Source organism: Lolium rigidum, chromosome 4, assembly GCF_022539505.1.
Source record: "Lolium rigidum isolate FL_2022 chromosome 4, APGP_CSIRO_Lrig_0.1, whole genome shotgun sequence".
Lineage (NCBI taxonomy): Eukaryota > Viridiplantae > Streptophyta > Magnoliopsida > Poales > Poaceae > Lolium > Lolium rigidum.
In genome coordinates, this window is record NC_061511.1 from 29,579,352 (window position 1) to 29,606,117 (window position 26,766).

The 26,766-nt window shown below is 48.7% G+C and overlaps 1 protein-coding gene and 1 non-coding gene across 2 annotated transcripts; one reads left to right on the forward strand and one right to left on the reverse strand.

Moving 5' to 3' along the window:
* Nucleotides 1–836: 836 nt before the first annotated feature.
* On the reverse strand, nucleotides 837–9,592 carry LOC124706428 (tetraspanin-3-like). The gene is made up of 2 exons (XM_047238093.1): nucleotides 8,882–9,592; nucleotides 837–1,584 (listed from the first exon to the last, which is right to left on the reverse strand). The coding sequence occupies exons 1-2, from the start codon at nucleotides 9,413–9,415 to the stop codon at nucleotides 1,240–1,242; spliced, it is 879 nt and encodes a 292-aa protein (XP_047094049.1). The 5' UTR covers nucleotides 9,416–9,592; the 3' UTR covers nucleotides 837–1,239.
* Nucleotides 3,476–3,614, forward strand: LOC124650732. Its single transcript, XR_006987156.1, has one exon. It is a non-coding gene; the product is annotated as a small nucleolar RNA Z247 (small nucleolar RNA).
* Nucleotides 9,593–26,766: the final 17,174 nt, after the last annotated feature.

Below are 26,766 nucleotides of genomic sequence, written 5' to 3' on the forward strand. Positions count from 1 at the left end.
GTGCAGCATGGCATGCCCTCCATCCTCTGCCGGGGCTTCGACTTCCTTCTTCCCGGCCTTGATCCTCCGCGGTGCGGCCTCTTCCTCTTCTCCGCCTCGGCGTCAAGCATGTCCTCGGAGGGACGCGATGATCAGCAAATGCTCCCGCAGGTCGTCGTCGAACGCTTGCTCGTCCTCCGGCGGCGGGGCAACCATCTCATCGTCGCTGTCCATGGCTAAAGCAAAATCAATGGTTAAAATTGCGCCGAGGCAGACGACGCAACAAACAGCGACCAATCGCGCCTACCTGGCAAGTCGTCGAGCACCTCTGTGCGCGGAGGTGGGGCGGATTTGACGGCGCGTTCTGGGAGGCGCTGGCGACGCGGCGGCGGCACGACCGGCAGGAGCCCCAGCCGCGACAACGGTGCTGACTCGCAGCACAGATCAGACGCCCAAACGGCCGGGAAATCCAGCGGCGGCGGTGGGGTGGGAGGCGCGGGAAGGAAGGAGCGACGAGAAAAGAGGCGCGAACCAACGGTTTATGCAAATAGTCGCCGACATGTGGGAGCCCGCCTCGCTTGTCGTTGTGTCCGGCGTCCCCGGAGCGTCCCCTGTGGGACGGGGACGGGCTCGGGGCGCCGGACACCGTATCGGGGCGCGCCGGACAAAAATGGGCTTTGAGGGACGCGGCTGGAACGCTTTTATTGTCCGGCGCGCCCCAAATCGCTTTGGGGGACGCGACTGGAGATGCTCTAATGTGCCGCACCAAACGCGGTTATGTAGAGAAGCTTTAGGTGGCGCGGCGTGCCGCAGCAAGCAGAGATAGAAGCTCCCATATACTACTACAAGCTCTAGTATTAGCTTTGCATAACAGCACAAATCCATATCTGTCATATGATAGTTAGACACTGATGGCATGACCTGCCATTCAACCATAATGGCATATAATCTTCTAAGGAAGTTGACAAATCAAAATCTCCAAGTGCAGAATAATACATCCCTAACCGAGACAACTCATCCTGTTCCTTGCCACCCCATCTTGTACCCCAATGCAGAATAGACCTACCCTAAACACCAAAGCAGCCACAAAACCCAAACACCACACTGAACTTTTGACACAAGAACTCATTCCCTTTTACACCACCCAACTGCAGGTGATCATCCCACAATCCAGTAAGAAGTATTGTTTAGGACAAGCCCTAATGCCACCCACTCTGGTCTTTTGTACAAGCAAAGGCTTCTTTCTGGTATTGGCGCGGCCTAGAACTGGAACCTGCTCGGTCGAGACTTGGTCATCCTCGCCATGCCGTATGACTCGTCATTGTCCATCCTCTTGGCGTTGCGGAAGGCAGCGCATCCCGCGACATAGACGATGACGAGGATGATGAGCACGACGATGTTGATGATGGCCACCTTGCGCCAGCTCTTCTTGATGCCCGCAAGGACGCCTGCCTTGCACGAGTCACACCCAAAGCAGAGCGTCTGTTGGTCGTTGCTCCACTTGTAGCAGTCAGGGTCGGCCACAGAGCTACCTGGGATCGGCGTCCAGTATGTCTCGTTATTGTAGGTGAATCCGCACGATGATGGTGGTTTGCAGCATCCAGACTGTGATTGTAAGTCGCAGAATGGTGTTAGTATCCTCAGAAATCCCCCAAATTATCTAAACAATATACTGAGAAATTCACTAATGCAGATATAGAATTCATTGTACAACTCACTTAATAGAAAGAACAGACAAGGATATCGCAACAAAATGCATTTTTTATGGACTATCAGTTATTAAGTTGTGTATATGCAATATCACAGTTCACTAATCTGGGCTGACGCTTTCAGATCCCAATGGATACAGCAAGATGAAACCTAATTATATATTTATTTTTTTGAGCCTGAGGACAGATCATTAAACCTGAAATACTTAATTCTCTGAACAGAAATTCGTTCCTACTGTGTGTACATTAACACGATAGGAGTTTTAAGCATAAAACTGTTAGTTCAATGCCTCAATATACAGCTAAATTATTGAAATGTTACAGACTATAACTTACAAAGAAAATAATATATCGGCAAACATGATTTGTAGTACACCCATCATAAACACAAGAAACACAGCAGTAAAGTAAGAAAGTATAGTTCCCCATGAGACTTGCCAGTTGCCACTGTTAGGTCAGTATGGAGACCATATTTATCCGTTTGTCATCACCTCCAATGAAGACAAATACGTATATGATAAGCACAAACGCATAGTTAATAGTGTCGATCTTAATATCCTATACCGAAAGTAAAATTGTCCACACCAGTTCAATTTAAAACTGAAAATATGAGATGATCCATGCATATGTGTGCGTGCACCGGAATAAACAAAGCCATCCGACCTGTCCATCAGAAAACCATGAACCGACCTGGCTGAGAAATGCTTTCATGGGCAGGATACTCTGTCCTACAAACTAACTTACCCCATGTGCATTGAACTGCATGCAACTTGATTCCACAATTCAATAATTACTTCTCCATAAGATCAGATCTATGCAGACATGGGCAATAGCTAACCCACATTAGAATACAGATGCAAACCCATAATGCACTACTAGTATATAGACGTTAGGAAAGAAAAAAAACACAGGGGCAGCTGTGTATTTTTCAGCAAGATTGTAGCCGAGGAAAAGAACAATCAGCCTGGCAGTTACAGGAGAAGCATGATAGACTACGTATTTGTATACGTATGTAGATAGGCCGGTATGGCTGGTATTGTAAACCTTGTAAACTCTGTACAATGTACACTATATAAATCAATGACAAGCCACCCAATTGAGGTGTGCGTTCCCCTCCAAACTAAACCCTAGCCTTTGTTCTTTCATGGTATCAGAGCCCACGGGCGATCTAATCTAAAGCTTCCGCCTCCACCTTCGTCTACTCCATGGCGATGACTCCCTCGACCAGCACCGCCATCACCGACGCGCTGTCCAAGGCGCTAACTGCTCCGTCGGGCATGTCTCTCCCCGCCGGCAGCTCCTCCAGCGGCGGCACGTCTGCGCCGTTCAACTTCGCAAACCTGATCCCCATCAAGCTCTCCCCTGAGTCGTACCTCTTCTGGAAGGCTCAGGTGGTGTCGGTTCTCCGCAGCCATCTTCTCTTCGGCTATGTCGACGGCAGCTTTCCGGCGCCCTCACAGACGGTGCCCAACCCCCAGGCCTCTGAAGCTGGGGCTCCTCCGGTCATCGTCAATCCTGCCTACATCGCGTGGCTGCAACAAGATCAGGCAATATTGTCTTCGATCCTCGCCACTTCAACTGAATCGGTGGTTGGCATGATCCATCTCGCCGCCACGTCTCATGAAGCATGGAGTACTCTTGCCGGCAGCTTCTCAGCTCAGTACACGGCGCGTTCCATGCAGATCAAGCGTCAGCTGAACAAAACCAAAAAGGTTGATTTTCCTTCAGTTTCGGCTTACTTCAACAAGATCAAGTCCTGCGCTGATACCCTCGCCTCGATCGGGAAGCCACTTGGAGATGAGGAGTTCATCACCTACGTTTTGGATGGACTTGATGAGGACTATGACCCACTCGTTGCTGTTATTAACAATCGCACTACTCTTATCCCCATACGTGATCTATATGCTCAGCTCTTGAGTACAGAGCAACGGATGGAGGATCGCAAGGCTGAACTTCAGGCTGGTCTGCACTCAGCAAATGCTGCATCGTTTGGGAGAAACAGCGCCAAGTCGTATCGCTCAGATGGACGTGACCAAGGAAAGCCATATGGTGGTAATGGCAATTACAGTGGACACTATGGCAGCAGTCATGGTGGCTTCAGCGGTACTGGTGGACCGCGCCCTACACTTCCCTCGCCACCATCCTTCGCGCCGTCGCCTGTCAACAATAATTTCAATCACTTCAACTCGGGTGCCAGCAATAGTGGAGGAGGAAACAGGCCAACATGTCAGTTATGTGGCAAGCTTGGTCATATTGCCTCCAACTGCTTCAAACGTTTCAAGCGCGAGTTTCGGGGCGTCGGCTACAACGAAAAGTTTGCTGAACGTCAAGCAGCTTCAGCTACTCAGGGCCATACTCCATCTTACCCTGTCGACCCGAGTTGGTATGCAGACACCGGAGCCACGGATCATCTGACCAATGAGTTGGCAAAGCTGCACATGAAGGAGCCCTACCAAGGCAAGGATCAAGTCCACACCGCAAACGGTTCAGGTATGCGCATACTCCATGTTGGTCAATCTTCACTTCCCACACAATCTTCGTCACCACTTCGTCTCACCAATGTCCTCCATGTTCCTGATGTTACACGCAATCTTCTCTCAGTCAAGAAACTTACTCGAGATAATAACGTTTTTGTTGAATTTCATCCTTTTGATTTGATTGTTAAGGATCGGGGCACGAGGGAACAAATTCTTAGAGGACGTTGCTGCGGTGAGCTGTACAAGTTTGATCCTCCTTTTGGGCGCCAAGCTTTCAACAGTGTCTTCAGTGGTGTTCGGGTGTCGCGAGAAAAGTGGCACTGTCGTCTAGGTCATCCAGCGTCTCCAATTATTCAGCATGTCTTAAGTCGCCATGAACTTCCGTCGTTGTTAGATAAAAATAGTTCAGTTTGTGATGCCTGTATGCAAGGCAAGAGTCATCAGTTACCGTTTTCACTTTCGGAAAGAGTAATTTCTGCTCCTTTGGAGTTTATCTTTTCTGATGTATGGGGCCCTGCCCAAACTTCTGTGAGTGGACACCAATATTATGTCAGTTTTGTTGATGGTTTCAGTCGCTTCACTTGGCTTTATTTGCTCAAACGTAAGTCCGATGTGTTTCATATCTTTCTGCAGTTTCAAAAGCATGTTGAGCGCCTTCTTGATCATAAAATTGTTCATGTTCAAACAGACTGGGGTGGAGAATACATTAAACTTAATTCTTTCTTTCAGAACATTGGCATTAGTCACCGCGTTTCTTGTCCTCATACACATCAACAAAACGGTGTTGCTGAAAGAAAACATAGACATGTTGTTGAAACTGGTCTCACACTTCTTGCACATGCATCCCTCCCTTTTCGGTTTTGGAGTGATGCGGTTACTACAGCTTGTTTTCTCATCAATAGGCTTCCTACTCGTGTTCTTGATATGAAAACACCCCTTGAGGCTTTGCTTGGTGAGGTCCCGGACTACACCTTTCTCAAAGTCTTCGGTTGTGCGTGTTGGCCACACCTTCGTCCATATAACAAACACAAGCTCGAGTATCGTTCCAAAAAATGTGTCTTCCTTGGATATAGCTCCCTCCATAAAGGGTACAAGTGTCTCCATGTTCCCACAAATCGTATCTATATTTCTAGAGATGTCATTTTCGATGAAAATTTGTTCCCGTTTTCTGCCATATCCAACACTGTTCCTACACCAGAGTCTTCTTCTCCTGTCACTTTTGACCAATTTCGAGATATTGCGCATCCTGCTGTTTTGTTGCCTAATCATGCTGCAGGTATTGGGAGAGAAGCTCGGCTGGAATTGCAATCGGATGCAGAGAATTCAGCATCCACACATGCTCACGTTGGTCACAACGATGATGTGCATGGCCATGCAAACAGGAGCGATCCTGATGTGCTCAGCGTGCCTGGGTCACCTACGCCATTGTCTGAGGCCCATTCAGATGGTGGCCATAGTTCACCTTCCTCGCCTGGGTCGGAACCTGGTTCGGCCCACTCTGAGGCCACTTCGTCTGGGGCTGCGTCCCCACCTCCTGCTCCACCGGTTCCCACTGGTCCTGTTACACGGCTCCGCAACAATATTCGCCAGCCAAAGATCCGGACTGACGGCACTGTCTCCTGGATTGCGACGCGGATGTCACAGGTGCTTTCTGATTCTGAACCTTGTGATCTGCAAACTGCTCTTCGGTCTCCTGATTGGAAAACTGCAATGGATGTGGAATTTTCGGCTCTTCTCCGGAATAATACGTGGAATCTGGTTCCTCCTACCACTGGCGTCAATATTATTGACTCCAAATGGGTGTTCAAAATTAAGCGCCATGCGGATGGGTCGATTGAGCGTTATAAGGCGCGTCTGGTTGCTAAGGGGTTTAAGCAACGCTATGGTCTCGACTACGAGGAGACTTTCAGTCCAGTTGTAAAACCCACCACTATTCGTCTCTTGTTGTCTATTGCAGTTAATCGTGGTTGGCATCTCCGACAGCTTGATATTCAGAATGCTTTTCTTAATGGAGTTCTTGAAGAGGAAGTGTATATGCGTCAGCCTCCCGGTTTTCAGGATCCACATCGTCCACATCATCTCTGTCGTCTAGTTAAGGCGATCTATGGCTTGAAGCAAGCCCCTCGCGCATGGCATACTCGGCTCACTGGTGTTCTTGCTACTCTTGGTTTTGTGCCATCTTCCGCGGATACATCTTTATTCATCCTTCAGCGATCTAATGTGACAGTTTATCTGCTGGTCTATGTTGATGACATGATTGTTATCAGTTCATCTGTTGCAGCTGCTGATCGTCTTGTTGCTGGTCTTAGTACTGATTTTTCGGTCAAGGATCTGGGTCCGCTTCACTATTTCTTGGGATTGGAGGTTCATCGTGCTGGTTCATCGCTCACGCTATCTCAGCCCAAGTATGCACTTGAGCTTCTTCGTCGTGCTGGCATGCTCAAGTGTAACCCTGCTACTACACCCATGGTCCCTACCGATAAGCTCTCTGCTACTGATGGTACGTTGTTGACTGTCGATGAAGCCACTCGGTATCGTAGCATTGTTGGTGGTCTACAGTATCTTCTCATCACCCGGCCAGATCTTGCTTTTGCTGTCAATCGTGTGTGTCAGTTCTTACATGCCCCACGGTGCTCTCATTGGACAGCGGTCAAGCGGATTCTTCGATTTGTTCGGTTGACTATTCGTCATGGCCTCTCTCTTCGACGGTCGACGAATGATTTGTTGTCTGCCTTTTCTGATGCGGACTGGGCTGGTGATCCTGATGATCGGCGATCAACCGGGGGCTATGCCATATTCTATGGGCGTAATTTGATCGCCTGGAGTGCTCGAAAGCAACCCACAGTTTCTCGCTCTAGCACGGAGTCTGAGTATAAAGCATTGGCTAATGCCACAGCTGAGCTTATATGGGTGCAGGCGTTGCTTCGGGAGCTTGGTATTCGACAAGGCAATCCTCCGGTCTTATGGTGTGATAATATTGGAGCCACTTATTTGTCCTCCAATCCGGTATTTCACGCACGTACCAAACACATTGAGGTTGACTTTCATTTCGTACGTGAAAGAGTAGCTCAGAAGCTCCTTTCTATCAAGTTCATCTCGTCGAAGGATCAACTAGCAGATATATTTACAAAGGCGCTACCTCTGCCCTTGTTTCAGGCATGTAGACGCAATCTCAATCTTGTAGACCAGGTTGAGATTGAGGGAGGGTGATAGACTACGTATTTGTATACGTATGTAGATAGGCCGGTATGGCTGGTATTGTAAACCTTGTAAACTCTGTACAATGTACACTATATAAATCAATGACAAGCCACCCAATTGAGGTGTGCGTTCCCCTCCAAACTAAACCCTAGCCTTTGTTCTTTCAAAGCACAGAGAACATCAGGACAAGAAGCAAGGCAACAGGCAAGGGTTCCATGGTCCAATTCCAACGCTGAATTGTGGCACATCGCATCTGGCTTTTGGCTGTCCTGGTCACACTTTGGGCGTCCTGATCCCTCGATCATACAAATATCGTGGTCCTACGTGTCGTTAGGTATCGGAGAAAAGCTAAGAAAATGACCTTGTCCTTAGCATCACCACCACACACATGGATATTCTAGAAATTACCACACAATAGTTTCAACTCCTAGTACTATCTGTTCCTTGCAGCAGCATGGACACTGAAGAGGAAATTGACACAGACCGGGAATCAAATTGACCGATGAGTTAATTTTTATTGCTTAAGGCACTACAAGCTTTGGTCCATACAAAAAACACAATCCTACTTTGAGTTAGTTGTTCACATCAGCAAAAGAAAAACATCTGGAAAACACTTTTCCCAAAAATAGCCCTGGTGGTAATAACCCTCGTTGTATGAACTCCTCCTGAACTGTGGTGTCTCACTGGCACCCATCGGGGTGAAATTCTTTTATTTGATGTCAAGCAATTCCATGAACCAACTAAAGCTAGAAAGGATTGCTTTTGGAGAAAGGTGTTTGATGCAAATATGGAATCGGAGGGGCGGCTGCTAAAGTTAGTGGCATGTTCTTGTAGCAGGTTTTGCCCCAAATCAGGGAGAAGCAAGCAAAAGGTTGCAGAATTAACAATTTTCTCAAAGGTCATACTCCTACATGACTTGCTAAGCAAAAGGGGCTGGCTGATGGTAAGCAAAAGGGAGAAAAAGCAAAGTTCCATCTCGAGATCCACATGGTACCAAGCAGCAGTAAACTGGAATATCCTAAGCGGAGGCCTTTACCACAAGCAATCCGACACTAGTGTTGAAAGATATCAACCAATAATTGCTCATGAATGCAGAGCTAAGCAGAAAAGATCTTCGCTAACCGGAACATGGAGCAAAATCGCCTCACTAATCCTCTTGGCAGCATGGTAACAAGCAGCAGTAAACTGGGATATCCTACGGGGAGAAAAGCAATCCGAGGCTAGTGTTCAAAGATAGCAACCAATAATTGGTAATGATTGCAGAGGAGAAAACATGTGAATGTAAATCGCCTCTTACTGTAATCCTCTTTGCAACGAAATCACAAAAAAAAAATGTACTGTATTTGGCAGAAGAAAAAATCCCCAAATTTCCTACTGGTAGAGGCTTGCTTGGCACTGGGATATTGTGCTAAGAAGAAAGCAGAGAAACCAAAGATATAATCTTTTCCAACTGGCCGTGACAGAGAAATCATGCACATGGAAAGATTCGGGATGGAGAGAGGAAGGAGAGAGGACCTCAATCGGCGAGAGGTCGCGGTTGGCGAACATGGCGGGGCTCTCGGCTACCATCATGCCGGTGTTGGGGTCGCGCACGCCCCTCCTCATCCCCTTGCAGGCGTGTCCGTCGCGGAGGCAGGCGGCGATGGTGGCCCAGTACTGCTGGTCGGCGACGCGGTTCCTGAGCCATCCGTTGTAGTCGGAGAGCTGGTACTCGAGGAAGCGGCGGTTCATGACGACCTGCCCCTCCCCGCGGTCGGTGACGGCGAAGGCGAAGACGATGAAGAAGAGGAGCGCGACGACGACGAAGAACATGGCGAAGAGGTAGATGCGGAGGAGCCAGGTCTGGCGGTAGCAGGCGCCGGCGAAGCCCATGAGGGAGACGACCATGACGGCGAGGCCGATGACGATGATGGGCCACTGCAGGAAGCGGATGCAGTCGGTGGAGTTGGCCCGGGACGCCAGCCAGATGCCGCCGCCGAGGACAGGGATGGAGGCCAGGAAGGTGATGAAGTTCACGATCCCCAGCATGCTCGTGCCCCCGCGCATCATCTTGGCGAGTGAGCGAGTCCGGCCGCGAAGGAAGATCCTCCTTCGTCTTCCTCCTCTGGTTCTTGGCTCTGCTTCCTCCTGGTGCTTGCTTGCTTGCTTGGTGTGCGTGGGAGAGAGAAAGAAATCGGAAATGGGAGAGAGGCGATTGGGCTGGCCTTTAGCGAGCTCAAGAGCAGCAGAGCGGAAGCAGGGGGAGTGTGCACGTCACGTGTATACCGTATCCAAAATAATATCCGCGTATTTGCTCGGTTGCTTTCGTTGCTATACGGCTTGGCGACTCTAGTCTACTGTCTACGTCTGTCTGCTTCCTAATCTAATCTAATAATCTAAACGAGTTTGGTTTGCCAACAGCATAGCCTTACTAACTCCAGTTTTTGCTTCTTTTTATTCAACAATAAGATGATTGCACGGCTCTATGATTGCCCCGGAGCATCATCTTCAATTTGAAAACCGGTGACAAGCTTCTCGATCTCACCTTGTTAAATGAACATATGGTGGTCGACATTGACAAGATGGGCTATGTTAATTGGGGACAATTTTGTTGATTTTCCGTAGCAAAGTACACGTGTGCATATGTTGAAGAAAATCTTACGATTGACAGGATGGGCTTAGTCACCGCTTACACAAAGCAAATATGAAAACCACAACATAACCTAAAGAATAATCCGAGGTTTGACAAAGATTTCCTCCATGGGATCCAGGAAAATAATAGTAGTTTGGAAGGAGAAAACAAATAAGCGCCGAAACCCTTAATCTGGAGCCGATAGTAGCTCCCGTCCACCTCCAGTGGCATTTGTCTCGCATTCGGTGTGTATGAGTTATTTCGTCAAGTTTTGGTGTCATGGTGACGTCATACCAACAACAATGGTGGTATTCTGTCGAATAAAAAGCAATCATAGATCTAATTCCATCTCGTCGGTTCGGTCTTAGCCCAACGTTACCGAGGAGATTGTGAGTTTTGGTCCTGCCAGTATTTGTGGAGTATGGACTGCTTCTTGTCCATGTTTGTCGAAGCGGTTCCATGGACAATGCCAGTTGAAATTTTATTTTCTTCAAACATTCATTTCTTTCGAGCCTCTGCAAGAAAATATACTGTGATCGAGTACTAGGAGACGGGCTGACTCATCGATTACGCATATAAAATATGTCACCCGGAAACATAATCCACAGAAAAACTCGGTGTTACAAAAATATTTCTCGATGCATGGACGGTGCATCTGCATACATGAATTCTCTTTTTTTTTTTTTTTTGCAAACCTCAAATAACAGGCAGATCAAATGGAGTAACGTTATGCACGTTTTCAGCAGTCAATCAGGGTGTCTGCATGCACCTGATTGCTAAACTGGAAATAATGTGCAACTGATTGCTGCAGCCTCTTGCAGGTTGCCTCCCAAATCTGTTTCCGAAACGAACCTCCACCAGCTACTCAAAAGCGGGCATTTCGTGGCGTGAATGCCGGCTTGCTTCTATTTGCACATCAACCATTTCTGGGTCCATGCTAATAATACCCGGAATAGGCGCAACGCGAACGCATGCATGTGCATCCCATAATTCCTTGATTTTCCCTTGCATGGACACGCTTGGATGCTATATGTGGGTAGGAAATGATGAAACATGGATTATTCAGTTGATTCACCTGGAAATGATGACGAGGTAGATCTAGTGGAGATCCATGTGCGATGGAGTGGCCATATGATAAAGTAATTTGAACATCTTTAGTAGCTTAAACAGAGAAGTGAGAGGGAGAGAGAGTTTGGCCCATTTAACAGCAATCGACTAGAAATTCCATGCCAATTAATCATGTCAACATAGTATTATTATTGTGCTGTTGATGATGTCTACTAGAGCTCTACAAAGCTCCATTTCTCTGTTTTGTTGCATCTATTGTCCAACCTAGAGCTCATATTTTCGTCAATGTGAATAAAATAGTGTTTTCATATCTATATCCAAGAGAAATGTGAATAAAATGGAGCTCATATTGTCCAACCTAGAGCTCATATTTTCGTCAATGTGAATAAAATAGTGTTTTCATATCTATATCCAAGAGAAATGTTGCTCTATCGACTCATGCAAGCTAATCTGGTTCGTCCCTATGCCCATTCTAGGAGTTCTCCACGGTTACCGCAACGTTAGCACCCCTAATTTGGTGATCTTGGGATGTTAAAATTGCAACGTGTGCTTTTTCAATGGGTCCTTCTACCTCAGAGTTCAGTTTGGAAACTCATCAGAGGCTTGAAGTTGATCATCTTTTTCATCAATGTAAAAGAATATGTTTTGAACACATAATTAATTATTTAGAGATGTTGATTTGATATTGATGTTAGTTTCTTTTTATATAATTTTTTGGCATAACTTAGAAATAGTTCACTCAAACAAGAGTAAGTGGTCTTGCTTATAAACAAAGGGACTAATATTTTGCATACACCAACAACATTGCTAGATGAAAAGCACCTTGGTGACTTGCATGCACATAGCCCTATCAATTACCGGACAATCCGCCCGATAAACATACACCATGAACAAAGTAGTATTTACATGAGTAAGGGTTTGCCTATGCCTACTTGACCAGTAATTCTTATTTGACTTTGACAAAATTTTCCAAGCAGATATATAAAGCTCACAATCTTCTACTACCTCCGTTCTAATGAATAAGACGTCTAAATTTAGTCAAAAGTTAAATCTTGCTAAGTTTGACTAAATAAAGATAAGAAAACATTAATATCTATAAAATTAAATACATTACAAAAATATTATTTATGGTGAATCTAGTGATACTAATTTGCTATCTAATATGATCCTATTTTTATCTAAAATATTGGTCAAACTTATAAGTTATTGACGTTTAATTAAATTTATACACCTTATTTATTGGGACATAAGGGGTACTAATTTTCTCACTTTGTGCAAAAGGGTGTAACGGAACTAACCAAATCTTATTTCTTGACCCACATAATAAAACTGTTCATATATGTCCAAATATTTTTAACTATGTTCTACTGATTTGTTCAAGAAAATGTAGCATTGGTTCTTAGAGCTTGTAAAATGTGGACCCCTTGCACTAGTCTCAATATCGAATGGGTGATTTATCGTGTCAGGAAATTAATAGAAATTTCTCGTGCGATACTACTAATAGTGTAACCACATAAAAATATCCCATATATACATGTGATGAAATAAGTTTGTGTAGTTTCCCGTCTCACAAGTTTGGTAAGTCAATAAAAATGTAAAGGCAAATATGTTGGAAAAAACTTTCTAGATAATGATGCAACGATATGTATTTTTTTCAGGACATACATGTGCTTATTTTTAGTTCCTATAGTAACACTTATGAGGTAGAGTGTACTCCTTCATTCCCAATTTAGGTTCCATATTTGTTTGGGTCAAAGTCAAAATTTATAAACTTTGACCAACTATATATAAAAATACGTAAATTTCATAATACTAAATGCAAATAATATGAAAATATATTTTATGATGGTTCTGATAACATTGAGTTGATGTTCTAGATGTTGATATTATTTTGTATACATTTAATGGAAGTTATAAAGTTAAGTTTAACTGAATAAATATGCATGCTAATTTAGGAAAAAAAGAGAGTACGGGCTCCTTTGATTTGAAGGATAGGAAAAACATAGGAATAGGAAAGGTATAGGATTGGAATGACATGTCTACTTGAATCCTATAGGAAGATGAAGTTTGTTTGATTGTAGCAAAGGAATTTTTCCATGTAGGTATGTAGCTAATGCTTTTTTCCTATAGGAATTACACTACAAGATTCCTATAGGAATTTTTCCTATAGGCTATGTTCCTATGAATCAAACAACATGTATAGGAAATTTTTCCATAGGAACCAAATCCTACACAATTCCTATGCAAATCCTTTGAATCAAAGGAGCCCTACAGTATGTATCATGGGCACAACATGCATGGGATAAAAGCCGTCTTACGTGGCAGAGTACATCAGTGTGACGAACCGGCAGAGTAATGGGCCATTGATGATGGGTCCATGACGTTTTGTTCTTTCTTTTCTGCCAAAAAAGAAATATCCACCTGCCTGATCTTTTATAGCATGTGAGTCACACGGATGAGAAGGACACGTCGCTTTGGCCTTTGGATTTGAGATCGGGACGGATGAAAATAAAGAAGTTTGCCCTGTAATCCACAATCAGGACAAGGCTGATGACAGTTGCAGGGCCTAACACGATCGCCGAGTCTCACTGTCATGTGGATCTTTGATATCAGTAGTAGGTATGCCACAGACGGCGATCAGATAATGCTCTGTATTTTGTCCTCCATAAGTGTCGCAACATTTTCTTCAAAATAAGCTAACTTAAACAACAAAACATATTTAGGTACATGAGTATATATATATATATATATATATACCAAATCTGATTAAACAGTTTGCTTGAAACGGATGCAGCAGAAACTATGGCATGTCCACTTACTTAAGCCCAAATAATGGAGGTGCATATGACGGATTTCTCAAATAATCAAAATTTTGAACCGGTACGTACAGGAAGGGCGATCCGGAGGAGGTTGGAAAAACTCATCTAGGGTTCCGTCACCTCGCCGGACGACATCGGTCCGCTGCGCCTCCGGTGGGCTTGGGGCCTTGGAGGCGTGGCGGACCACGACCACTTGTCGGTGGGTGGGTTTTCGTTCTTTGTTGGGGCTTTTTCAATATCTTTTTCGGAGTGGTGACGCGGCAGCTCCATCTTGATGTCAGAATAAGGTCCTCCCGTCCTATCCTCGCTCTGGTGGTGCATCTAGCATCGCCGGAGGGTGCGTTGAGTCATGTGCCTGGCGGATCTTGCGGGTTCCGATCGGTTTTCGTATTCCTTGGTGTGGTTTCAGGTCAGTCTCTTCCGATCTACGGTTGTCATCTTTGGCGACGGTGTTGCCGCTTTGGTATGCTGGTCCTTTGGGGTCTTAGTACGACGACTTTCCGTTTACCTACTACAACAAGCTCTACTACGACAAGGTTTGCCCGGCTCCGGTGATGGAGGGGCGAGGACGGCGGCACACCTTACGCTCGCGTCAGTGTTTGTAGCTATCGCTAGGTGGACAAAATACCTGCATGTATTTTTTGTTACTTTTGGATTTGTTTGTATGCTATTGATGATTATTAATAGCGACATAATTTTCGCAAAAAAAATCAAAAAAATTAAGGTAGGTCCTAGTTAGTTTTTGAGTACTTTTTTTATGAGCGGGAAAACTAAATCAGATGAAAAGATTTCTGGAAAGCAAGATGTGCCTCATGACAACGTTATCTTAGGTTGACGAGGTACATTAAGTTTATCACATCAGCAGTCTCGGATCGATGATGAGTCAAATATGAATAGCTGCCAAATATGTATTTTTCTTTTAAACATAAGGCCTAAATCTAGCTTTAAATTAATAAAGCCATTGCGGCATATAGTACATGGATATTGGGAACATCTTACAACACAACAAAATTACAAGAAAACAACAGCAAATAATGAAGGACAATTTGAAACAACGTGGTCCACTTTCGGCGGCGGTGGAACTCGGGAGGAATCCGGCAGGTGTGGCTTGACATGGAAAGCACTAGGGAATCGAGCATCATCCTCATCCAGTTCATCGCCCAAGAAGGCTCCCTGTTTCCTCACCTTGGCGCCACCACATCCCAATCCAAGATAAGGTTTTCACATGGGGCTCTGAGATCCTACGCCCCCAACGAGGAAACAGGCTGAGCCAGGGGCCATCCATCGAAGCAGGAGGAGCGGCCGCGGCGAACCCAACACGAAGTTCCTCCACCTATACACCACGTGGGGAGATGAGAGCCCAAATCCCGTCGCCCCCTTCACCGGTGTCAAAACCCGAAGATGCCTTTGGGAGCAACAAGGAGGGGAAGAGCGGAGGAGGAAAGCGACGTCGGCGGAGCCAGGGTTTTGCCCCCTCGGTCGCCAGGAGGGAGCGACGCGCGGGGAGCCGTATCGAGGCGAGGGGAGCCGTATCTTGAATTCTTGAATTCTTCGTGGGAATCGTATGTACGTTTTATTGGAAGTTGGTTTAACTTAAATGAGTTCGACTGATGATAAAAGGTACGCTCACGTCCCCCAAAGCGTCCCCCAAACCGCGCCGGATTGAGCGTTTGGGGGACGTGTTTCGTTCGTGACACGTTTTGGGGACGTCGCTCCACAGCCGCTTCCCCCAAACGCCGCCCCCAAACATTAAAAAACTCTTTTTTATTTTTTTGCATTTTTATTTCAATAAAGAGAAGTAATATTCCACAAACTAATACATAATTGGGAACGTGGTTTTGTTGACTGCCAAAACCCACCGGCGGGCAGCGGCCTTGTCAACACTGTAGAGCCGGGGGGAGCCTAGAGCTGCGGCTGGCTGAGACCCCTCCGAGCGACGGCCCGCAATGCTCTTCTGGTCACACGCGGCGTTGCGAAGTGCAAGGGCGTGCCACCCGACCTATACCCGGTCGGGAAGGTGATGAGATTGCCTCGCTTAGTTTCCTGCAGGGCATACATGTAAACGTTAAATACGAGCCTCGATCGGCTCTCGGGTTATCCCGTGAATCGGCTCAAAGAGCCGATCCACCCATGATCCGTACGGGGTGTACGAATACTTGGTGGTCCCGCTTGATCAAGATGAAGCTAATGAGATCTACGACGATTTAGGGTTTTCACCACATAATCGGATCATCCTACTCCGAGGTTGGGCCGGATGGCCACGCACGGTGCTCGTAAGCCGATCCTAAACAAGGCCAAAAAACCAACATGAAGTTGATCCTAGGAACATCCCGTTTAGGACTTGCGAACGCCACCCTACGTGCCACAGGATCCTCCCCCCTTTGTAAGGCCAAACTATTGCAGATATTAAACTAATCCTTGTAGAACAAGGAGCAATCGTAACGGACCGGATCTACTAAATAATGATCAAGCGGGGTGCCGCCCCCACACCTGAGATAGGCGTGAGGACGGCTAGATATGCAAGGGTTGCACTACGTAAGCATGCTTAAACGAAGAACAATGCTAACCCTAACACATCTAATGATAACTACGTTGCTCGCCATCAAAAGCGCTTCGATACGAGCAACGCATGAACAACGTAGGGCTTGTGCTGCCTAGATCGCAAGATGCGATCTAGGCAGCATGTCGCTACCTGATAGAAACCCTCGAGACGAAGGAGTTGGCGATGCGCCGAGATTGGTTTGTTTTTGGGGTTGAACGTGAGTTGTTGTTTATTCCATAAACCCTAGGTACATATTTATAGTCCAGGGGACTTTCTAATGTGGGCGTGCACCAAACCGTGCACGAGATAAAATCTAACTTCTAAACCGGTATACAATCTATTATATTAAGATACACGGGCTAACTAGCCCAAATTCTCCGTGCCGGGCCGCTTCATACTTCTTCCATATGTAATCTCCCAAGCCCATCTCGATCGCGGCCCACCTCCCGATTTAGCCAAAATCCGGTGATAACACATGCCCCCTGGTTTTGGTAATGATAATTTCAAAACCACTCGTTTTTTCCTCGGAGGGGTCATGTCACAGCAGAAGCGGAAGCCGTCGCGAGCACGCCTTATCATGACGACTTGCCTTCCCAACTTCTCTGCACGATTTGACGGTTTTGGCACCATGTCCTCGAGAACTGCTCGGGAATTAAAACCCCCACCTCCTTTTATTTAGCCACAACGAACAGTTCTCTTCTTTACCCCTTCCGCAGTAGTGCTCCAAAAAAACCCTCCCCTGCAACCATGTCCTCTTCCTCTTCCTCTTCTTCTTCGTCGGATCCTTCCCACGTGTCTTCTCCCATCCGAGAGTCGACGCCCTCGTGGGGTACACAAGCGGCGTATGACATCCTTGCCCCGACGAAGTGGGACAAAGAGGACCATGACTCCTCCGTCCGGTCCGAGGATGACAAATCCCAAACCGATGGGGAGAGCGACCTCCGCTTCCTTGCCGACGAGGAAGTAGTGGAGGAAAGCGAAGACGACCGTCTCTCTTGGGCGGACTTCACCACCTCCGAGGAGGTGAAGGAAGAGGGAGAGGAGGAGGAGGATGAAGATAGCTCCTCCGACGAGCCGCCGGCCAAACGCCGCCACCTCTGGCCCGGGAACTTCAGCGACGTCGACGGTGACGACGACGCCGACGAAGAGGACGAAGACGACGAGGGTCCTATCGGCGGCCGCCGGGGCGCGCGACGACGAGCCGGCGGGGAGTAGCACCGGCGGTGGCGACGACGGTGACGACGGCGACGACGAGGGCAGCGAGCGGCCCCTAGATAGGGTCTTAGCATAGGACTAGCGGTAGCAGACGGGGCAATGTATCCCCCTGGTCTTCTCTTTTGAGGGCAATCAGCTCTTCTCTCGTAAGAAATCGGCTCATCAATGAAGAAATTCCCCAACTCGATTTTGCCGATTCCATTTATGATAATTTAGCCGATTGTCTTCCCTCCCGATTACGCCGATTGCTACACTAGACCATGCCCAACAAGCCGATGGCATCGCGCCGGCCTCCCACACTAGATTTTGAGATAGATCCATCTAGACCCAAACTCCTGAAATAATGTCGGTCTCCTCTTCCTTATTCTCTCCGACTTCGCTCGTTCGGCTCCGACAGACTTCCTTCTACAATAAACACCGTCTTTTGAACGAGCCGACACGAAGAGCGGGCCCACCTTGACAGAGTTGGTTAGACCTCGAGGGCGAGCTGCCCCCGAGCCTTAGCCACGGCGAGGGTAAAGGATGGATCATCACCATCGAGATTTCGGGGCGGGCCCAACCACTGTCCAAGATAATTACCCCGCGGGGCCACCGGCCGATTACCTCCCTTCCGTTGAGGGTCCATACAGCCCGATCCGGCAAGCTGTAATAATTTTGCAACATAAACACCGTTCTTCGGGTAACTTGCGGTGCGGAGCTCGGCCGATCCCCACGAGATCGGCTCCCGGAGCGAGAGACCTTCAAAGTGAGCTGCCCCCGGGCCTTCAAGGTGAGAATAGCGACGAGCTGATTACGTCAATCATCCTTGGTTTCTAACTCACAACGCCGTATCAACCGATTTAGAACAAAATCGGCTCCTTTAGAATGAGGGAATTTCAGGACGAGCCGCCCTCCCCGAGCTTCTTTAGTCCAAACCTTGCGCCTTGCTCGATCGGACCAGCTCATCATCTTCGGCAGCTGAAGCAACTTCCGGTGAGAACGTTTTCGTGTTTCGACGCTCTCCAAACTCTTGGAGGGAACTACCCCTCTCGCTCTTAAGTCGATGCTCGCTGCATCGGCTATGCCTGAAAATTTTCGATTTTTTTTGTTTTTTTTTTTTGTTTTTTTTTCCCGGCCGACTTGTATATCGGCCCCCATGTTCTAATACCCATCAACAGAAGATGAGATGCTTCCGTTGCATACCCTCGTATTTTATCTACCTGGGTGCCCCCCCGAGCCGATTCTGTCAAGAGAATTGATGGTATCGGCTACGTTGGATAACATGTTGAACCCGAGCGAGAATGGTGGGTGAGGATATTCCCGGCCGATCATCGGAATCGGCCTCCACGTTGTTTGCTCGGTGAAGGTCTTGTAATGCTCCTTCACGGATCCTTGGGGCCGATCACAAGGATCAGCCTCGCCGACTTGCACATTGCTTGGCTTACACTACATGGTCGGGCCGGTGGATAAAACTAGCTTAACCCTTCCCTTCGTCACATCGATGCGCTCGCGATCGTCCAATTTGATGCTCGAAAGGGGTTCTTGGCCTGCTTGCTTCCCATGCGTTCATGCCGGCCGTTGAAACTTCGGCCGAGTCGTCGGCTTGGACGACCTCTACCTCATCCCCATCCCACTTGTATTATGCATTGGTGCATCGTGGAGGGAATGCAGCGGTTGGCGTGGATCCAATCTCTTCCTAGCAAAACGGCATAAGCTGCTCGTGCTATCAACGATAAAGAACGCCGTGGGGATGGTTTTTCTTCCTACGGTCAGATCCACATTCAGAACTCCTTGTGCTTCAGATGCTTGGCCGTTGAAGTCGCTCAATGTTACGTTGGTCTTGATTAGATCCGAACTCGAGCGTCCCAGCCGACGTAGCATAGAATACGGCATGATGTTAACTGCCGCTCCGGTGTCCACCAGCATCCTGTTTACAGGCCTCCCATCAATATACCCTCGTAAGTACAGGGCCTTCAGATGCCTGTAGCTCCTGTCTCGTGGCTTCTCAAAGATAACCGGCCGTGGGCCGCAGATCAAGTTGTGCCACGGAGGTCTCGTCTAACCACTGGGGCATTGAACTCCGAAGGAGGATAAACACCATATTTGTGCCAGCCGATGTTTCATCATCGGCTTTTCTCTGTTCGGGCGCCACTCTTTTCTTCGTGGCTGACCTTCCTCGTCCAAGGTTCGCGAGGATTTTGGCGGCCGGATCGGGCCGTGCCCTCCTTAGCGTGCGCGAGATATAATCTTTCGGTTTCTTTCAACCCTTGCGGACGCTGGACTCTTTGCTTCGGGAATGGGCTGAGCCCATCGGGGTACCATCACGGGTTGACGATATTTGTATTCTTCACTATCGTCCTCTAGCTCCTCGAGATCTTCCATCTGAGGGGACTCGGCACGCTTGTCCTGACGCGGGAAAGGCCCTAGCCGGCTGAACGCAGACACGTTAGCGGCACCCTTCTTTCTTTGCTTGCATTCGGGCAGTCCTCGATTGTTAGCAATCGGCTCATCCACGAGTCCCGGCAATGTTTGAAGAACGGGCATTCCCGGTGCTTATCCATGTCACTCCGTCCCCTTGGCCTCCCTTCGGGCGCAACGACCGTACCCGTTGTTGCTTCTACCATGTTGGCGGTACCTTCCGACCTCGGCATCAGACCAGACATTCCCCTCCTCGTCAGCGCCGTAGCGCCGACGTCGGTCTTGGTGTTGCTCGTATTTGCCGAGAGGGTGCTTAGAGTGTGGGCGTTGATACCGCATGCTTCTTATTCCCTCCCTTGCCGGGTACCGCATGTCCTCACCTCGGGGTTGGCCGCGCGGATCGGCCCCTTCTTCATCCTTGCCACGGGAGTGGCCGCTTCTGTTTCCTCTTTGCCGTGGTAGCTTGCGGCTCTTGCCACATTGACACCAAAGGAACACTTTGGCCGATTTATGGGGTGGCTGAGATCCACCGTGTCGACACCGGGCCCCGGGCGTGGGTTCGTACCAAGCCCGATATCATGCGGCCGGGTCTTCTCGGCGGAGCCGATGAGTTCGGCTCCAAGGGTTGCCTTGATCCCGTCATGTTCCCTTCTGAGCTCCTTGGGTAGATCCCCATGCTTCAGAGACTTGGTGCGCTCCTTCAACGGGGTGGAGAGATCTCTCTCCTCAAGCGCGCCTTCGGGCGTGGAGCCCCTCCCCCTGACGTCATGGGGGTGGGTTCGGTGGGAGGAGCCGAAGAGTGCGGCTTCGAGGATGGCTTTGATCTCGTCGCAGGTGGCCGGCGTGCCGTCCGCCATCTCGGATGTAGATGGCGATGTGGTCGATGTAGACGATATGTCCCACCGGGCGTGCCGAAATGTGTTGACTGCCAAAACCCACCGGCGGGCAGCGGCCTTGTCAACACTTCGTAGAGCCGGGGGAGCCTAGAGCTGCGGCCGGCTGAGACCCCTCCGAGCGACGGCCCGCAATGCTCTTCTGGTCACACGCGGCGTTGCGAAGTGCAAGGGCGTGCCACCGACCTATACACTGGTCGGGAAGGTGATGAGATTGCCTCGCTTAGTTTCTGCGGGGCATACATGTAAACGTTAAATACGAGCCTCGATCGGCTCTCGGGTTATCTCGTGAATCGGCTCAAAGAGCCGATCCACCCATGATCCGTACGGGGTGTACGAATACTTGGTGGTCCTGCTTGATCAAGATGAAGCTAATGAGATCTACGACGATTTAGGGTTTTCACCACATAATCGGATCATCCTACTCCAGGGTTGGGCCGGATGGCCACGCACGGTGCTCGTAAGCCGATCCTAAACAAGGCCAAAAAACCAACATGAAGTTGATCCTAGGAACATCCCGTTTAGGACTTGCGAACGCCACCCTACGTGCCACGGGATCCTCCCCCTTTGTAAGGCCAAACTATTGCGAGATATTAAACTAATCCTTGTAGAACAAGGAGCAATCGTAACGGACCCAGATCTACTAAATAATGATCAAGCGGGGTGCCGCCCCCACCCCTGAGATAGGCGTGAGGACGGCTAGATATGCAAGGGTTGCACTACGTAAGCATGCTTAAACGAAGAACAATGCTAACCCTAACACATCTAATGATAACTACGTTGCTCGCCATCAAAAGCGCTTCAGTACGAGCAACGCATGAACAACGTGGGGCTTGTGCTGCCTAGATCGCAAGATGCGATCTAGGCAGCATGTCGCTTACCCGATAGAAACCCTCGAGACGAAGGAGTTGGCGATGCGCCGAGATTGGTTTGTTTTTGGGGTTGAACGTGAGTTGTTGTTTATTCCATAAACCCTAGGTACATATTTATAGTCCAGGGGACTTTCTAATGTGGGCGTGCACCAAACCGTGCACGAGATAAAATCTAACTTCTAAACCGGTATACAATCTATTATATTAAGATACACGGGCTAACTAGCCCAAATTCTCCGTGCCAGGCCGCTTCATACTTCTTCCATATGTAATCTCCCAAGCCCATCTCGATCGCGGCCCACCTCCTGATTTAGCCAAAATCTGGTGATAACAGGTTTACAGGAAGACCCAATTTAGAACATGGTTTTCCACAAACTAATACATAGTTTGAACCATGGTGGACACAAATATAAAATTTTGCAAAAAAAAACTAAACCTAACTAGGCCGTGCATCGAAGGTTTCCTGTGTTCGCTGCTAAGAAAGACCACTCGAGGGCACACCCAATTACCAAAACTGGAAAATCCAGTGGGAGATGGTGCCCTTGTTGGTTCTACCGATGAGACGAACATCCAGAAACTTCCGTGCACATATTCGCTGCGAAGATACAACACTCTTCATCATCAGTCGTCTTCCTCGTCGGTGATGTCGCCGTGGTAGTCCCGACGGCAGCGCGTCTCGTCGAAGACCTTCACCCTCATGTCCCTGTCGCCAAAGTAGGAGAACAGGAGGATGAAGCCGGCTTCGAGGCTGTGGTGGCGCGCGAACTTCTCCCGATGTGGAGGTACATCTTGCCGCGCGCGTCGTAGATCACATCGACGATCCACCGGTAGTAGCCGCACGAAGCCTCCCGTAGATGCATCGTGCCCAGGCGGTCGTCGCCGGCGACTTACTCGACGAAGGAGTCCGGCAGCCTCTGGATGTCGTGTGGGTCGCCCTTCAGGATGAGGACGAACTCGAACAGCACGCCCAGCTCCATATCCATCTCCGACGATGAAGACGACGGCGTGGTAGGCGACGGTGAGCGTGCAGCTCTGCCGCGGCCACGACCATGACGACGACCACGACCGCGAGCTCGGCCTCCGCCTCTCCCAGCCATGGCTTCGACTCTTGTTGAGATGGTGGCGGCTAGGGTTGGGGAGAGAGGCGCTAGGGTTTGTGTGTGAGAGGGACGGTGAGAGGCGGCCCTTTTTATAGGCCGGAGGGAGGCGGGGGAGCGGTGGCGCGCATTAACGCCGGCACGCAGAGCTAGGCGCGACGAGACGCGTCACTGCGCCTCTGCGGGAACTGCACCGTCGCTGCGCGCCAATAACTTCCATCGCGAGGTAGGCGACGGTTAGGTTAAAATTTATTGTGCCGCTGACGCGTCGGTCTCGCGTCACTTCACCTCGCTTTTCGTTGTGTCCGGCGTCCCCGACGCGCCCCCTGTGGGACGGGGACGGATTCGGGGCGCGCCGAACAAAATACGGGTTTAAGGAACGCGGTTGAAACGATTTTTTGTCCGACGCGCTCCAAATAGCTTTGGGAGACGCTTTGAGGACACGACTGGAGATGCTATAAGTGCTAGCCGTAAATTGCCGTGACTAGGTTAATTTTGCTTGGCCGCGCGTCGCTACCACTCAGCAGTTGTGCAGTTGCTGGGTAACCAACCATGAGCTAGCTAGCCGTTAGCCGTACTACGTGCCGACATGGACCACCAATGGATGCGCATGCCTTGCTAGCGACACGGCGACCCGCCTACCTCATCCTCGCCCGCTACGTGTCGCAGTGCCTGTCGTGCCACGTCTGCCGACCCAAGCGGTAGCATGGATAATCACGGTTTGACTTGGGAGAGTAGAACGCCAGGTGGGGTTTATCCTAGAGGCCACACGTGTGGACAACTAGTACCGCACGGAGCATGCACCTATCCATTTCGTTAAGTGTACCATGTCGACGCCACAAAGCAGAACGAGATGGATGGCTGACTCACTGGCTTTCGTCGTACGGCGACATTGCTATATACGCCACTGTTGAAACAAATTTGAGGTTCATATAAACTTCACTACTCCCACTCTCTCTAAAAAAGGACTGCTTAACTTTATCTAGATACAGCGGTATGTAAATATATTTTAGTTATAGGTACATCTATATCAAGAAAAAGTGACCATCTTTTTTTAAACAGAGAAAGTATTCAATTTTTTTTGGTTAGCGAGCGATTCTAAACCTTCGTTGGGGTGGCCGCACCGGAGTGTCCGCTCATCGCCTGCTTCGAGCCTCCCTTGTGCCTCCTCTTCTCTCCCTGTCACCTCACCCGGCAAAGCCTTTGCGGCGTGACGGCAGCTCGCCCCCCGTCTTCCGCTCGGAGTCCGAGCGGCGGAAATGGAACCACTCGGAGGGCGCGTGGAAGCGAAGCGCGCGGGTGAACAAACTAGGGTCTGGCGCCGCCGGGGAAGTTCACCGGCTACGCCAATAGCGGCGAGGGCTCCTCCTCCGGCGCGTCGGGCCGTGCCCTTGCGCCACCCGTTTACGACAGCATCGACGAGGAGGAGGAGGAGGAGGAGGAGGAGGAGGAGGAGGAGGAGGAGGAGGAGGAGGCGGCGCGCACCGGCTTCAACTCCGCGGATTATAGGCCCTCAACAAGGAGGAGGAGGCGACGGCGATCCAACAGGTCGCCGTCATTTTGGAGGCCGAGGCGCGCGCACGCACGCTTCCGCCGCGAGGAGGCAGACGTCGTCCGTCAGGTGCGCGCGTACGAGGCGGCGTAGAAGGAGGCCGTCGTCCGCCGCGTGAAGAAGGAGGTCGTCGACCTCGACTCCGAGTAGGCCGCCGACCGTCCTCCGCCGCGCGTAGAGGTCCTGGTAGGTCTGAAAATTAGTTAAGTTAGGTCACGCGGTGGAGGCCAATCTATATGTACAATGTATTTTGCGATCGCAATGTCGATCATGCAACTATGCAGTTGCAATTTTAGTTTTATGAACTTGTTTGCGATAATCAATTCTACCACAATATTTGAATTTCGTTTTTTCGGTTTCGAATACGGGTGTAGGTCAGCGTCACCTCCTAATTCACTCGAAAAATGTTTTTTAGGAGACTGAACTTGTATTTTTTAGTTCGTCCGTTTGCGGGCTCTGTTAGAGATGCTCTTAGAGTACTTCTGCTACGGATGACTGATTATGTGGCAGATTTTGTTTACATTTTTTTTATTGGTACAGAGGCAAGCTGTCATTGGTATATGTGTATTAATAATTCTTTTTTCAAAAGAAAGTAAGATGCAAAGTAGTTGTAATACTCTGTGAGACGTATACCGTAACATTGTTGACAAAAGAGGTGGATGGTACATACAGATACAGTGACAGAGTTGACCTACGTGCCGATGGGCTAAAGAAAGAAGCAACGCACGCGACGGCACCGCCATGCTCATCGCTTAATTCCAAGGACCCGCACCGTCCAAGGTTACGGTGAGTAGACATACGGCGAAATTAGCAGACGGTGGGGGAGGTCAGAGACAGATTCGACCTGGAGTGCAGGGCAACGGGTAGGGTGCGTGTTGTCGAGATGGTCGGCGAGAATCAGCAGCACGTCGCGATTTAGTTCAAGGCGTACAATGGTTTAGGGTTTCGTTTGTTACTCTTTTATTAAGTAGTACAGTTATCGCCATCGAGATTCTTCTCTTTTGGCGCAAGTACTACGTGCAGGATGCGATGCTTCTTCATCGTGCGTCGGGATATACTCCAGCAAGCAAAGCATCTGCGTCCGCGTGCGTGCTACTGACGCGGTGTTGACTGAACAAAGCGCATGCAGCAGAAAGTACAGAGGAAAAGCAATGCTTTCGTAGCTTCAGATAAGGATTCTGTACCGCGTCATATTCAAGCAGCAGGAGGCATACATGTAGGAGATCAAAACAATAGCACATGAATGGAGTTTTCTGTAAATTGATATGAGACGAGAGCTAATCTGTTTTCCAAAGAAATTAAGGGCTAGTTATTGATAGGTCACGTACGTCTTAGATCTTAGTGGACTTTGGTCCAACTAAATCTCAGCCAGTCGTCCATGTCTTGGTTACAACCTAGTTATAACTTAAGTGCACTCATATGCCAACATGAATCGCAAAGCTAATCCAATGGTCTGTATATTTTTTTTTTCCGGTTACAACCTAAGTGTAAATATGGAAATCTTGGTTGCAATCCATTTGTACCTAGGGACAGCAACCCACTTGGACTATAAGTATGAATCATGAGGCAAATTCAATAGCTAAGGAGTCTACCAAGATTTAGAATCTTTGGTGCCTGAGAATTAGCAATCAACCTGGTCGAAAGCGAGTGTGTACTAAATAATAGCGACATCTACAATACCAAATACACATGATATGAAAATATATTTTATGATGGGTTTCTTAGAAAAGATACTTTCCTTATGCGGGGAAAAAAACATAAAAGAGTTATATGTTCCAATGTTTCTTTAAGTGATACGAGTTAAGTGGTTATTGGTCAAATCTGGTAATTTTACTACTAAATAGTACCGACATCTACAAGTTTTTGTGCTTTCTAAAAATTTCATTGAGAATCAAAGTTCTCTGCTGGTTAGTGAGTAAAAACTGAATGTTAAAAAGACATAATTTAAGGAGAGAGGCTGAAAAGACAAAGCTTTGTGAGTCCGGAACATTTGTTCTTTTCATGTTCATTGGCTAAGTATATAATGTACCATGTGTATCTCTTAGGTAAATTCAACATCTAGTTCTTTTGGTGATCTATATCTAGCCCCCGAAACCCTACCCTCCCCTGCCGCCCCCTCCCGGGCGGTGGCGGAGGCCCCCAGCCTCCAGCACCCAGCGGACTCTCCTCCCCCGCCCCTCAGGCCGCGGTGCTGCCATCCCCGGTGGCGGCGCCCCTCCCGTCGAAGGACGATGGGGTGGAGAGGGCTTCCATGGCGGCGCATCATGGGAGGCGATGAGGCGCGGGCTGAGGAAGCGGGGCGGCACGGCTGCTTTCGCCGTGGCCTGATGCACT